The following is a 14169-nucleotide window of genomic DNA, read 5'->3' on the forward strand; positions in this document are numbered from 1 at the left end:
GACAGATAGTTGATCCAAGATCTCCTAGCAAAAGCTTCCCTGAAGCAGACTCAGAGCTTGTGATTTATTACACCAACGGTACCTTCTCTGATTATCCCATAGGTCACCATATATTTAAGAAAAATGGACCCTTTTCCCGTTTTAATGTTTACCATGTCAGTGTGACCCACCTGGGCTTTGCTTTTGAATGTGGCAAAAAAAACAAAACAACCCAAAATGTTCAGAAACAAGATGACGATGGTAGAGGTTACCTTTCAAATATATCTTATACTTTGATTTTTAGTGTTGAAACGACATCAGGAGCTCGCCTTACTGCTTCTATAGCAAAGCCAAAGATCTCCGACAGCTCTGGGTATAACACTGTCCTTTTTTGCAGTTTGTGTGAAAGTAATCTGGAACAAATGGAAGACACAGCACATGCTCAGTTTCATATTCTTTATTTACTGGTGCCGTGGTGCGTTCAGGGACCTGGCATGGCCACCGGCAACTCCTACAGCAGGAACAACAGAGCTTTTTTTCATGAAGGAAAATATACTGAACATGAAGGGATTTAAAAAAGCAAACCAAAAAAAAAAGTGTTTTAGCTTTGAACATCAAAGCAAAGATAGTCACTCAACTCCAAAGAAAAAACAGCTTAAAACACATATCTGTCTATTAATTTTAAGCAGCCGCTTAACCAAAAAACACAACTCAGGTTTGGGATCAATGTAGCTGGATAACAACATGTTAGCCAGGATAAGTTAAGTCAGAGTTGTTTTCTTTTTTTTATTAACTCTCATGCATCACACCCAGATTGTTTTCTTACTTTTTCAAAGCACACAATCCACAAATAGCTGCTTTTCGGGCCCCAAAAAAACAGTAAACGAACGTTTGGTGGCTGAAACACGCGTTCATTCAGTTGAGTGTCACAACAAGCTTGAAAGGAAAATAAATGTTTATATTAGCATCTTTTTAACAATCAGATTTTACTGAAAAAAAAAATAATTCCCCCCCAACAGGGTGAAAAAACTACAGATAATCTACACAAACCTTCATACGGTTGATTCAGACTCTCTATGAATATGTTATAAATAGGCAGAGTGAGAAGGGACGGGATAAAAGTATAAATATATGAAAATAAAGACAAATATAAGGTGACAAACAGACGCAGGAAGTCAAGTCTAGGGTTTTTTTTTTCAGTATTTTCTACTTATAATTTTTTAGATTCTCATGTTTTGTGTTCAACAAACAGAATTAATAAGAACAGAGTAGCAGCGGCAGGTTTTTTAGTTTTTGAACGTTTAAATATTTTTTTGGGGCTCTGTTGTCCCCGCTGCAGGGGATGATGGGAGCTGACTGCAGGCCACCCGAACAGCTTGGCATCACACAGAGTTGGGAGGGGGAGGGAGAGCGGGACGGGGGTCATTTCACCGCAACCAAAACAGTCTTAACCACTAACATCATCTTCTTTTTAGCGGCAACTCTGAATGGCAACTTTCCCTTCGGAGCTGCTACTTTTTACTCAGAATCTCTCAGGCTTACATTTTTTTTAGTCGGAAAGATTTATTTTTCTCTTCCACGACAGTTTCCTGAAAACAGGAAGATGATGTTGGCGTACAGGCGATTTTGGCAGACAGCTTCCTGTTTGGTCTCTAGGAGGCGCTGGCTGGCTGCAGAGGCGGGCAGGGGGAGGAGCTGCCTTCCTGTCGAGCTGGCAAAACTCCTCCTCCTCCGGCTATTGGCGTTTTTGCCCCTTCCTGGACGGCGGTGGTATTGGTGGTGGTGACGTCTTCGTTGTAGAGACGTTTAATGCCATCGTAAAAATCATCCACCTCCATCTCCTCCACCTGGACAGGGAGAGAGATATTTATTGCTACAGCTACTGATTCCCATATTCTGCTTATTTTCAGCTCCATATTTTTATTCTAGGGTAGCTTTGCATGATTCAGAGTTCAGAATAAGCCTCGTTTGTTCCTAGCTGAGCCGCCCAGTTCAGCCTCTGTTTGAAGCAGCCTCATTTAACTGCATTTCATCTCCTTCGAACTAACTTGTCTGAGTAATTCACCCTAGCAATTAGAATATTTGAACATCAGGTGGGTGGAGCTTCTGTGCCTATGAGGACCAGAGTGAGGCTTCTTGAGGCTTCCCTTCTGTCTGACATCATCAAGAGGAGAAAAAAAAGTGTAACAGTGCATATATGACAGGAAACAGAGGAAATAACAACAGGTCCAGCCTAATATCAAATGTGAGAAGAAAATAGAGTCACCTTGCGTTTGGTCGAGGCCTTGCAGCGCAGTGTGACCTTCTGCAGGTGATTAAGATGGCGGAGATGTTTGGGGGGAGAAAGCAGGGCTGGGATGCTGCTGTCTGCAGAGGAGGAGGAGGAGACACTCAAGGGCTGCTGGCTCTCCTCCTCTTCCCCACCATCAGCAGTAGACTGTGGGTGGGCAGAGGTGACATGGTCCCTGGAAGACTCGGTGGTGGAGGTGATGGTCCCTACAAAGGAGGACATCACAAATACAGCTCACGCCCTCTGATGCTAACACTTACTTTATGAATATAAAATGTGGCTTACTAAGAAAACTTTTTTTTTTCTCCTCAGTGGCAAAACACTTTCACAGGTCCGAGTTGGTGACTGGCTCAGTAGCATAATGTGCTTCAAGAAAGATTTCAGACACTGTCCTCCAGCAAAATCTGATAAGCAGCTCTGATGTAGAAGTCAAACATACCCAGTGTGCAGCAGGGTGGTGTAGGCTGCGGGGGCTGGTAGATGTACACGGTGTTCGGAGGCAGGGGAGCTCTCAGTGTGGAAAGACTACGAGCCACCAGCTCACGGCTGCGAATCAGCTCAGAGCTGTCGATCTAAGGAACAGAGAGAGAGACTTATCTTTACACAAGCTCTGCAGCCCTGACCTGATGTGATGGACAGAAGCATGTGTGCTCGCCTTTAACTAGTAAAATTCAGTTTGATCACAGCAGCTTGTAAAATAGTCTTAACTTCTAGTGGAATCGTTCATGTTTGTGTTCACAATTTTTCATCCTCCTGCTACACAAAATCAACATTTTCTCATTTTAAAAGGTGAAAAAGTCCATACGTGGACAGGCTGCCATTGTTCGAGACATACGTGTCGTCATCTTTAATCTGTTCCCCGTTTAGGTTTGGTCAAAAATGACTTCATGCTTTGGCTTAAACTGCAGTGGTTGCCAATTTCTTTGTGGCCAAAGTGACGCATCGCTGCTTTATGTGGACAAAATACTACAGACGTGAAACGAAACTAAAAGTGTCTTGTTATGAAAAAAAAAAAAGACGTGATAATTTATCTTTATCTGTACACACAAAGATTATGAGGATGCAGCTGCTTTGTTCACCACTTCTGAATGGCTGTCATGTGACCTGTGCTTTGTCACTGATGGTCAGTTGACAGCAGCGATCGTGGCTCAAGAGTTGGGCGTTCGTCTTGTAATCAGAAGGTTGCCGGTTTGAGCCCCGGCTCCGACAGTCTCGGTCGTTGAGTCCTTGGGCAAGACACTTCACCTGTTGCCTACTGGTGGTGGTCAGAGGGCCCGGTGGCGCCAGTGTCCGGCAGCCTCGCCTCTGTCAGTGCGCCCCAGGATGGCTGTGGCTATAATGTAGCTTGCCATCACCAGTGTGTGAATGGGTGGATGATTGTGTATAGTGTAAAGCGCTTTGGGGTCCTTAGGACCAAGTAAAGCGCTATACAAATACATATAGCAGACATACCAGGCTCCTGTTGCCTGGGTAACCCTCTAATATATTTACTGCCACACATCAAAAAGCAAAATCCAGCGCTCTCATTGGTAGTCACTTCAATTGTTCGCCTGGACATTCAGAAAACTTAAGGCTCGCCCACTGCACACCTCCAGGAATCTTTTCAAATGACGGTGCTTGACGCCACTGGGGATCACTTCCTGTGTGGACACCACTTACGCTCTGCCACTTTTCTCATCAAAAGTAAGAAGTAAAATTTATTTACGTATTCCAGTTAAAATCCCTTCATCCTACTTCAATAAGCATGTTACACGCCAATATAGAAAACACATAAAAATATTCCACCTTTAAAGTTCCTGGTTTCAGAACAGTGAATTTAATATCCTTTTTTTTTTCCATTCATTTTTCATTCATTCGCTTCCGCTTATCCTTTTCAGGGTTGCGGGGGGCGCTGGAGCCTATCCCAGCTGTCATGGGGCGAGAGGCAGGGTACACCCTGGACAGGTCGCCAGTCTGTCGCAGGGCCAACACACAGAGACAGACAACCATTCACACCTAGTGGCAATTTGGATTATCCAATTAACCTATCCCCACAAGCTGCATGTCTTTGGACGGTGGGAGGAAGCCGGAGTACCCGGAGGGAACCCACGCAAACACAGGGAGAACATGCAAACTCCACACAGAAAGACCCCGGCCTGATGGTGGAATTGAACTCAGGACCTTCAGGCAACAGTGCTAACCACCGTGCCGCCCTGAATTTAATATATACAGTAAAATATCCTTTTCTGTATTTACGGGACAGAGCTGTTTTTCTGTTTCTTACACCTAGTCACATTTTTTTGTATTTTTGACAAATTACTGTAAAACAAGTCATTCGATGGAGATCCTCTCCATCCATCCTCAACCTTTTTTGAGCCACGGACCGGTTTATGTCCGACAATATTTTCACTGACCCGCCTTTAAGGTGTCGCGGATAAATACAACAAAATAAAACCAGTACCACTACCAAAAAAAGAAGATTTATTCATAACACACGGGAAAAGACCCAGGAAAACCGAGTTAACGATAAAAACAATAACAATAAAAACCCTGAAAACCATAAATTTCCCATTTCCCTACAGTTCTACTCTGATGAGCCATAAAGTAAAGAATGAGGTAAAAACAAAGAGAAGGCTCTCCACAAATCTGTGTTTAATATGAGTGAGGTGACCGCGGGTGCCCTTTGTCTGACAACAGAGCTCTCCTCCTGAAAGTCATGATGCTCAGTAAAGAAACTGTTGCATTAGTTCCTCTCGTTTTTCCTCATAGTACTTCTTCCCTTTCTGCTGCAGTCATGCTGCAGGTGTAGCGCCCTCTGCTGGTATTTGTTTGCTCTTTTTTCCTCTCTGTCAGCCTGTTTGTCTTCCTGTCATCCAGAGTGAGTCATTGAAAAATAAATGACAAAACTAATTTAAGAAAAAACAAAACAAACAAGCAAAAACAGAAAAAACAAACAAACAACATAATTTGTTGGGGGGTTTTTTTGTTGGTTTTTTTTTAATGCTAACAGGAACTTGGAAAGGAACTCAATGAACTTAAAACTTGAGGACCACAGTTTCCTTTTTGTTCAGCAGTTTAAAGTTCTACTTTCTTAAATGAGGTAAATGGTTTTACATCTGCAGCTGGTGCTTGGCTAAAGCCTCAAATGTCTTTCTTTGCCTATAGTTATTGGTCGTTTTTACTTAGGATGACAAAAACCAATCAGATTCCAGGTTTTTTATCATGCCACACCAGAGAAATATTGCACAATGTGTGTGTGTGCTTGTTTTTTTTTACTGAACTACTGAACAGCAAATAGAGGAACAAGCCTAACAGCTTTTACTTCCCCTCGCTGCTCTCTGACACATCTTGTATATTAAACATGGCTGCCCATCAGTGTAGACTAATAATGACATTGGAAAGCTACAGTCAAATCCCAATCCCATAAAGAAGTTGTTCTAAAGAGGTCACACGAACGCCTGAAGTCTTCAGAGATAAACTGAACTATCACAGAGCTCCAAAGACTGACAGACTGATACCTGCGCCTTCCTCAGCAGCTCGATAGTGAGAGCCAGCCAGTCAGGACAGCAGTTCTCCAGCTCCAGGGTGAAGAGGGCCAAGGCCAGCATGGATCCTCTGAGCTATGGAAACACATGAGGGACAAACGTGCTCAAAAACCAAGCTCAAGTTAAGCTTACAAAATGACACATTAAATAAAAAGAGAAGTGAATCAAAGTGGAAATGTTAAAGGTTTGGTGCCATTAAATTGGTCTGGAGTCACAGCTTGTAACAGCAAATGTGTTTTATAAACACACTTTTGATAAATGACTGTGGTATGCTCTGTTTCCTATGATAAAGATTATTTTTGGTAAGTGTGGCAAGTTTGTGACCTGGTTCTTGCTCTGTAGGTTCTAGTCAGAGTGACCCTAGAGCTCACAGCAAATATTCAGAGCAGAAAAGAGCATCCATTGCAGCAGGACAAGATCAGATCTACACACCAGCAACCTGGCCAGTGAGCAAGCCAGCAGGGAAAACCTGTGACACTAGCCTGTTAGCAAAATAGTAGTAGGGGCTTTCCACTGTGGCGCGACTATAAGCGGTTATATTTATTGATTATTAACCCCTCAAAGACTCACTCTTAGCCAAGACAGGCCCTGACATTGAGGTCATAACACTGCATATATACATAAATATCATAATTTTATTATTTATTGTGTTATCTTAATATTTAAATGAAAAGTGGTATGAAAGGCTCCGTGCTGAAGGCATAATATCTTCAATCTGTAAAGTAAGAAATACTGAGTGTGTGTGTACCTGCATGAGTGTGTGGTCAGCCAGACAGTGGTAGAGTTGCTGAGTGAGCAGGGCGAGGTGCTGAGAGCGGTTAAGTCCCAACATGGAATCCAAGAACCCGGAGCGACACGACAGCACCATCGCGTGGAACTGGAGAGGAAGGAGAGGAAAAATTAATTGATCTGAATGAAGAAAAGAGAATCTGTGAAATTAACTGCAGACTGATTTGAATTGGAAGCAACAACAGCACAAAAAAGCACTTCTAAAAACTGGATTTAAGTGCATTAAAATAAAAACAGAAAGAAAACCGCAGGAATTTCTTTTTGCCCCCAGGTGTCACTAGCTGACTTTAATCACTTTAAAAAGTAATAATGTGTAAGCATTTGTGCTCGTGTGTGATTAGACGTACAATGTGCAGAAAGTCCAGCGCTGTGGCGGTGTGCAGGTCCCAGTTCAGTTTGTCCAAGATGATCCTCTCCATCCTCAGGATCTCTGAGGGAGAACAGCCGCACCCGCTGGAGGCGGCGAGCTCCTTCAGTGATGGCACACACTGGCAAACACACACACGGAGTCAGCTCTAACTGTCCTGATGCACTGCCTACAATCTAGTGTGTGTGTGTATTCACCTCATCCTCCTCACAGGTCTTGGCAGCCAGGAAGAAGCAGGCGATGGCAATGCAGCGCAGGTACTTTGGACGGGCCTGACAACAGTTAACATGATTTATCAGTTACGTATAATTTAAGGATTATATGTTTAATCAATCTGAAAAACCTTTCACCATCTACTCTCCGGGTTCACTTTTAGCGACTATTCTGGTTCTTCCAGGAGAATATCAGAGTGTTCCCAAACCAGCCGAGAGACTTAAGGGCCTCATTCATGAATGTGTGCTTAACCATATGTATGAGTGTTTTGCACACAAATCTGTGATTCATCAACATTTTGTTACCTGAATTTGTTTTTTACTTTACCTTGTTTGCAAGGTCAGTCCCGTCTTACAGAGTTTTCACACATCTTTAAAGTCATTCTACTGCTGCCACCACCAAAAATAACAAGAATAACTCTGGACTAGAAGAGTCAGGGAAACTACCAATCCTCTGACTGATCGATGAGCTGCCAGCCCTGTTTCGTCAGAGGGGATTTCTGTATTGCTCTTAATCTGGTCCCTCACTCAGGACTGATTTTCCTTAGGAGACCCTATCAGGGGCAAACTGCCCCTGACATCATGGTTCCTGGGATCATTCGGGCAGGAACCCGAATGATCCTGCCCCTCCACTTCCAGTTATTGCTTACCAGTTGGAAGGGACTGAAGTGAGAAAGGACAGGTGCACTGCCTGCAGTAATATGAGCAGTATACCAGTTGATTGTGGTGAAAGCAAATCTGTTAATTTGCCAGTCGAAGTACACTCCCGCCCTCACCTGTGGTCATCAGCTGTGAGTAGAGACAGAATGAGGGGGGGGGGGGCTGAGCTCCCAGAGATGGGCTGAGCCAGGCACAGAGTAGAGCTAATACTCCTCTGGCTAACAGAAGCCATGTTTCTATCCTCTGCTTACTGTATCTGAGTCATTCCAGTTCCAAAGTATCCAAATGTATCTTCAACTGAGGACAGGCCAAAATGTCCACGATTCCAAGGTCTAAAGCTACTCATGAAGATAGCCACAAGCACACACAGATACAGTGTTAGGTAGTGTTTGCGACCACAAATAAACAGAAACCAGCTCCTGATAAACCTCAGTGAGAAACTTCCTGTCTGTGTGGAGGGATGCTGACGGGACAATTGGAGCTCACGCTTCCTGTTCCTGTATGAACACACACCGTCAGCTATGAGGCAGGAAATTTAAAGAAAAATCAAGAACGTTCTGACATTGCCCCTCCTAACAAGCTGAGGTCTTGTCAGAAGACCTCTGTTCCCTTTACAGTCTGCTTCCTTTGTGTGGTCTTACACTTGAGCAGCAGATTTCAGCTCCCACACATAAAAATCAGACATTTTCTAGTCCATCAGAGTAGACAAACAGCCAAATAAATGCTGTGTTTACAATAAAAAGATTGCACCTTAATGCAAATTAGGGAATATAGATTTTATCTAACATGATACATTTAATCTAGTCTAATGATTTCAAGTTCAGAGAGAAAACTGCGTAACACTAGGATCATAGGATATTCATAGTATTTTCATATTCTGGAGTATCTGGAGGAAACCAGAATTACAGAGATGTTATCACTCTCATTCATGATTTTGGGCTACGTGAGGCCGCTGAGGAATAAAAAGGACTTTAATAAATGTTATGCGTTTTATAATAGTGGCAGTCTGAACATCAAGACCTACATTCACTCTGTTGTTAATAAGATGACCTTCATTGGTGGCAGAGTCCGATGTTTATCTGCTGTATGTCATATCTGAGTTTCAGTATCCTGATAAAGGTCTAAGACTGACAAACGTTTGATTGTAGTGAAGATTTCTTTAGAACAAATGAAACTAAACAACAATGAAGAAAAAGAAATGTCTGTCATTTGATATATGCTTACAGGAAAACACCATCAACGCGAGCCTTAAAAATGACTTTACACTTTTAGTTTGTTTCCCAGAAATGTGTATTCCCCAATTGACTGATGAGTGGTTGCTGGAGGCTGTTGTTAGGTGCACCAAAAACACAATGGCAATTGCTTTGGTCATTTGCAGACTACTGTGCTTGCAGAGTTCTGGCAACAGCAAGACATAACTTTTACTCTGAAGGCAAATTAATGCTAAATCAATGGTTTGGAAATGATTTTGTTTGATGGTTAAATTTTTTCCTTTTGTAGTCGTCAACTGTCTGCGAGCTCCCTAAACTGGCAGCTAGCCATCAGACCTTTGACAAGCCCAGTCTTAGACAGGCTCTAAAACCATCAAGTGTTCTTGCAGGAATGATTAGTTAGTTAGGCAAACATAGCCTGCTTTGTAGCATAAGTTGCCATGGTGATGGCACGAAGTGAAGTAAACGATGTAAGTGAAGTGAATGGCTCTGAAATCTTAAACCCTCCCTTAAACACACATTTTTCATTCACTTACTGTCTGTTTATTATGAGTTCTATTACATTTACTTTTTAAAAGATTCCCTACACTCAGATTTTCTGATTGGAGGTTTAGGTTGCTCTCTGCAAACCCTCACATGCTAACAGCAGGATTTACAGCACACCTGTTGCTCTCTACATACCTTGATGGGAGCGAGAAAGCGATCCAGGATGCTGACAGCTAACACCAGCGTCTCTGGGTACAGCTGCAGCCTGCCATGGACCTCCGTCAGCCAGCGCACCGCCTCGTCCCGCTGGGCCGGGGAGATGTCTGTATCCTGCAGACAACAAAAAAACCAAAACATTAAGACTGACTCAAGGGTTCGATGTCATTCATTATTCCCTACAGCAAAGTATGACACTGTGCAATTTTTATTTATATATTTTCATATTATTTAGAATTTTTTAAAACTTGTTTATTTTATGTTTTGAAAGCTACTTAAATGTGTTGTATTTAATAATAACTATTAGTAGTCATCTTCCATTACCATTTCTACAACGCAGTCCTGCAGAAACACTGAGGTTTAAGCCCAGCGTTATACCCAACACTGAACTATTTGTGGAACAAAGTTGGAAAAAACAAACAAAGAAATTGGAAATCTTGCAGAGCCTTTTTTTCCTCAAAGACTTCCTCGACAGGGCAAAATGGGGTTAGACAGCAAACTGGAATCTGATTTCAGGTATTTCAGGACAAACTTGAGGCTTCTGCGACTGACACACTTCCACTAAAGGGCCAAACAGGATCCTAAATCAGCTTGGCAGGCGGATTAGACTTGCCAGCAGATCTGCCTCAAAAACATTCCAAGAATTCCTTCTGTAAAGCATCTGAGAACTGAAAGAATTCACCAGCTGACGCACCCTTCTCACAAGTTTGTAACACTAAGATAAAATGGGTTTATATGCCATGCACAGGCTTTCTGTTTGGAAACTCCACTGGATTTTTAATTTGTTAGTTGGTTGAATGGTTCAACATTCAACCATTTAACGGCATTTATGTTATAATTACTGCAGAATGAAAATAACCCTGCAACAAAATCTGTTAAAGCATGACGACACACTGCAAAACCCATGTGCACAATAATAAACTGTACAATATATATGTCTACTGAGCCACTTATTCGACCTTTGCTGTGCTTTAACAAGCCATCTCATTGTTTTATTATTCTGCAGTACAATGAATTTACTGGACTAATTTGCTGCTTTTTCAGCCCCTTTATTGTATGATATTTGGCTACAGTGGTTTAATTTAGTCTTTCCTGCAATTCTGTGTTGTCATATTTCATTTTATGGAGCTCCTTGACTTTATTTAAGCTATTAAAGTTTCTGTTGCTGTAACAAAGAAATGTAACGACTTTTGGGAAAAACAAAGCGCATCCTTATTATAAACGAGTAGAAAATGTGCAGGTCTGACATATAAAACCAGGTGAAAAACTGCTTTAAATGAAGATAAAAGAGAAATAATGTTTCAAAAGATGGATTTTTTTTTTTAGCCAAATCCTACTATCATACGGTGACCATATTTTGATTTCCAAAAAAAGAGGACACTTGGCGCAGTCATGAAGAACTTTAATAATAGTGTTTGCTTAAAAAAAACTTTTACATATTTAAACGATGCCTTCTCTGTGTGGTTAATGAATGGGGAAATAAAAAAATGTCATATAGGCTTTTACAAGTCATCAAGTGCAAAAAAAAAAAAAAAAAAAAAAGAGGACGATTGGTCACCCTATACCAGAGGTGGGCAACTCCAGGCCTCGAAAGCTGGTGTCCTGCAGGTCCAACACAGCGGATTTAAATGGCTAAGTTACCTCCTCAACATGTCTTGTAGTTTTCCAGAGGCCTGGTAATGAACTAATCATTTGATTCAGGTGTGTTGGCCCAGGGTAGCATCTAAAACCTGCAGGACACTGGCCCTCAAGGCCTGGAGTTGCCCACCCCTGCCCTATACTATCATTAACAAGTAGAGATTTTTTTTTCCCACCCATCCATCTATTTATTCTTTGCTACACTTGTCAACTGTTCATCCTCTTGTGTTGCTGAGCATCAGCTGCCTTAATGTTGTTTCATATTCAGTGTTACCAGCTTGTCCTCTTGGCTTTCTGTGTGTGGACAATTATTAATATGTATTACCAAACCTTTTAACTATCACTCTACAGGGCCGAACCCTAACACAAATTCTGACCATTTAAAAACTCTAAAACAGAGTCCTAACCCCTAAACAGGCATTTTGACACCTGAAAGTTTAATCACTCTGATGGACTAAAAGTTACATTGGTTCATAAAAGAGAATTGGACACATTTGATCTAACCTTTCCTCTTTGGTGACAAAACACAGATTACAAAGCACAATATAATTTTAGTTTATAGTTCAGAGCTTTTTACTTCTGTCGCACAAAGATTTAGTTTTACTAAAGGTTTTGAGATTGCTACAGTGCTTAAACCATCAAACGGCACTAAAAACCTCAACAGCAGCAAGTTTCTACAAAAACAATGACCCTGTTAACACCCAAACATCAGCAGGACTCATTACAGTCAGGCATCTGTGCATCAGACATGAGCCAAAAGTTCATTTGTGTGTGAAAGTGGTTTGACAAAGGTGGTAATTACATTTCAAAGCTGCCATTAACTCCAAATTACCAGACACTGTAACTACATGTAATAGTCAGTTATGTGCTAAAACTGACACTAACCTAAAGGGGACATTTTTATATATTCCTGTACTCTACTAAAGTGGAGTAGTTCAAAATAACTTTAGTCTCTCTTACCGCTAGAGTACTTTAGTTCATCTTCTATCTAAAACGAACCATTTTAACTGGCTACCCTCGTCATCAAAAACAGCAAGTGGGAGGGGCTTCTGAGCCTCTATGGTATCACAGAAAATCAAGAGTAGAAAAAACTTTCAAACCAAGCATTCACAGCAATCTGAAGCCTGAGGTTTTGTCTCACAGGGATCACTTGTAGATATACTGATGTTCACTTCTGGAACTATAATCTATATGTATATGAAAATAAAGGACAGAGCACAATAGATCCACTTTAAACCTGCTGGTGAATGTACTGGACTGGCCATTAAATGGTCAATTTTCAGAATGAACCAGAATTTAAGATATTTTATTTTTATTTTGATGTTTCCGTGTTTAAATGAAATCCTATAACAAAACTTAAACATTTCTGATTCGTCACATAGCTTCTGTAAGTAAGTGGCTTACAGTTTCCAACACTGGACTTGCAGGAGAGGCCAAAGGTCAAAGCACAGCTGAATGCACCAGCCAATTAATCTGCAACGTGACACCATCTGGCCTCTCAGCTCTTGACTGTCCAAACTAAAAACAACTGGCCTACTTCCATCTTGTTTGTACTGGCTGGACACAGAAGACAAGCTCAGTCAGAGGCTAAGGGAAGTAACCCAGACACCAGCTTAAATTAACTTCTTTCATCTCTCTCTAACAATTCACTGGCTACATAGTCTCTGCAGTGTCTTCAGGGTAACTTTGGCCAGCCATCCCTTATCATTAATATCAGAGGGATGGTCAAGGCTTCCTGTAACTTCCTGCAGGGTGTGCCAGTCAAGTTAAGAAACTCATCAAATTTTCCAATCTAAAAATGCTTTTTACAAAAAATTACAAATGCCAAAAAGCTACACAACACAAGACTGTTAGCCCAGAAATTCACCACCAAGTCTGGATTTACTTTTATCCGAAATGACTAAAGATCTCCAAAAGGCATCTGTGAAGGTTCTCAGTCATCCAGGTCATCATAGTCTAAGGAGCTTGGAAAGAAAAGCGTCTGGACATCTTTAAGTTGCTTGAAGACGTTTCACTTCTCATCCAAGAAGCTTCTTCACTTCCAGGGTCAAACGGTGGAGAGTCCCAGATTTACCCAGATTTAGTCCCAGATGTTTCATTGACTTTTTGCTTAGTGACTTTTGCTCGCTGTGACTGTAGTGTTTGAGCACCCCTCTTGTTTTTACACCCTGATTAGACCGACTGCCTCCTTGACCTCTAACAGTGGGCTCCACACCTGCAAACTGGGCTAAAGGCACTGATAAACATCATAACTATCTGTTACATCATTTGCTGGAGTTTACTGGCCTCTGTGTTATCAGCTCAGTACTACAAATGAGCTTGGCAGATGTCAAAATGAAGGTTTTTGTCAACCGGAAGTCACGGCCGCTCTCAGTCAGAATTTTTTTCTATTCAACTTTCACTTTTCACATGATAAATGTCTGTTTGAGCCCCACTTCTTCATCTGCATTTATTTCGCCTTCTGGATGCCTGATGCAGACAGGGGAGATCTACCCCTCCCAACCCAAATTGGGAGGGGTAGCTCTAGAGGTGACTTTCTCCCTTTTACCCTTCCAAACTAAAATCCCTGCAGTATAAAATGACCTTTCAACACGTTTCTAGCTTTTCCACACAGAGACAGTGGTTGACACACTAATTCTTGACCTTCTTCCGCATTTAAAATAAGACTCAGCCAGATGTTTCTCTAAATATAGCCCCAGTTAGTTGTTGTCTAACCCTAGCTCCCAGGATTTAGCTCCCAAAACATCTTGCTATCTCCAGATAGCTTCTGATGGGTCCTGTTAGCTCCCTTGAACTC

At 41.7% G+C, this 14169-nt stretch overlaps 1 protein-coding gene across 2 annotated transcripts in view; it reads right to left on the reverse strand.

Annotated features, from left to right (window-relative positions):
- Positions 1–423: 423 nt before the first annotated feature.
- Positions 424–14169, reverse strand: part of ccni (cyclin I) — a 30010-nt gene continuing 16264 nt past the window's right edge. For both annotated transcript variants that reach the window (XM_085413392.1, XM_085413391.1), the window contains exons 3-10: positions 9714–9848; positions 7147–7221; positions 6930–7070; positions 6542–6670; positions 5767–5868; positions 2709–2841; positions 2246–2475; positions 424–1826 (exon numbers count right to left, since the gene is read on the reverse strand). In XM_085413392.1, the coding sequence (XP_085269518.1) occupies positions 1632–1826; positions 2246–2475; positions 2709–2841; positions 5767–5868; positions 6542–6670; positions 6930–7070; positions 7147–7221; positions 9714–9848 (1140 nt within the window). In that variant the 3' untranslated portion in view covers positions 424–1631. The remainder of the gene's footprint in view (positions 1827–2245; positions 2476–2708; positions 2842–5766; positions 5869–6541; positions 6671–6929; positions 7071–7146; positions 7222–9713; positions 9849–14169) is intronic.

Source organism: Rhamphochromis longiceps, linkage group LG7, assembly GCF_057381845.1.
Source record: "Rhamphochromis longiceps isolate RC_006_pf linkage group LG7, R_longiceps_female_GT1.1, whole genome shotgun sequence".
Classification (NCBI taxonomy): domain Eukaryota; kingdom Metazoa; phylum Chordata; class Actinopteri; order Cichliformes; family Cichlidae; genus Rhamphochromis; species Rhamphochromis longiceps.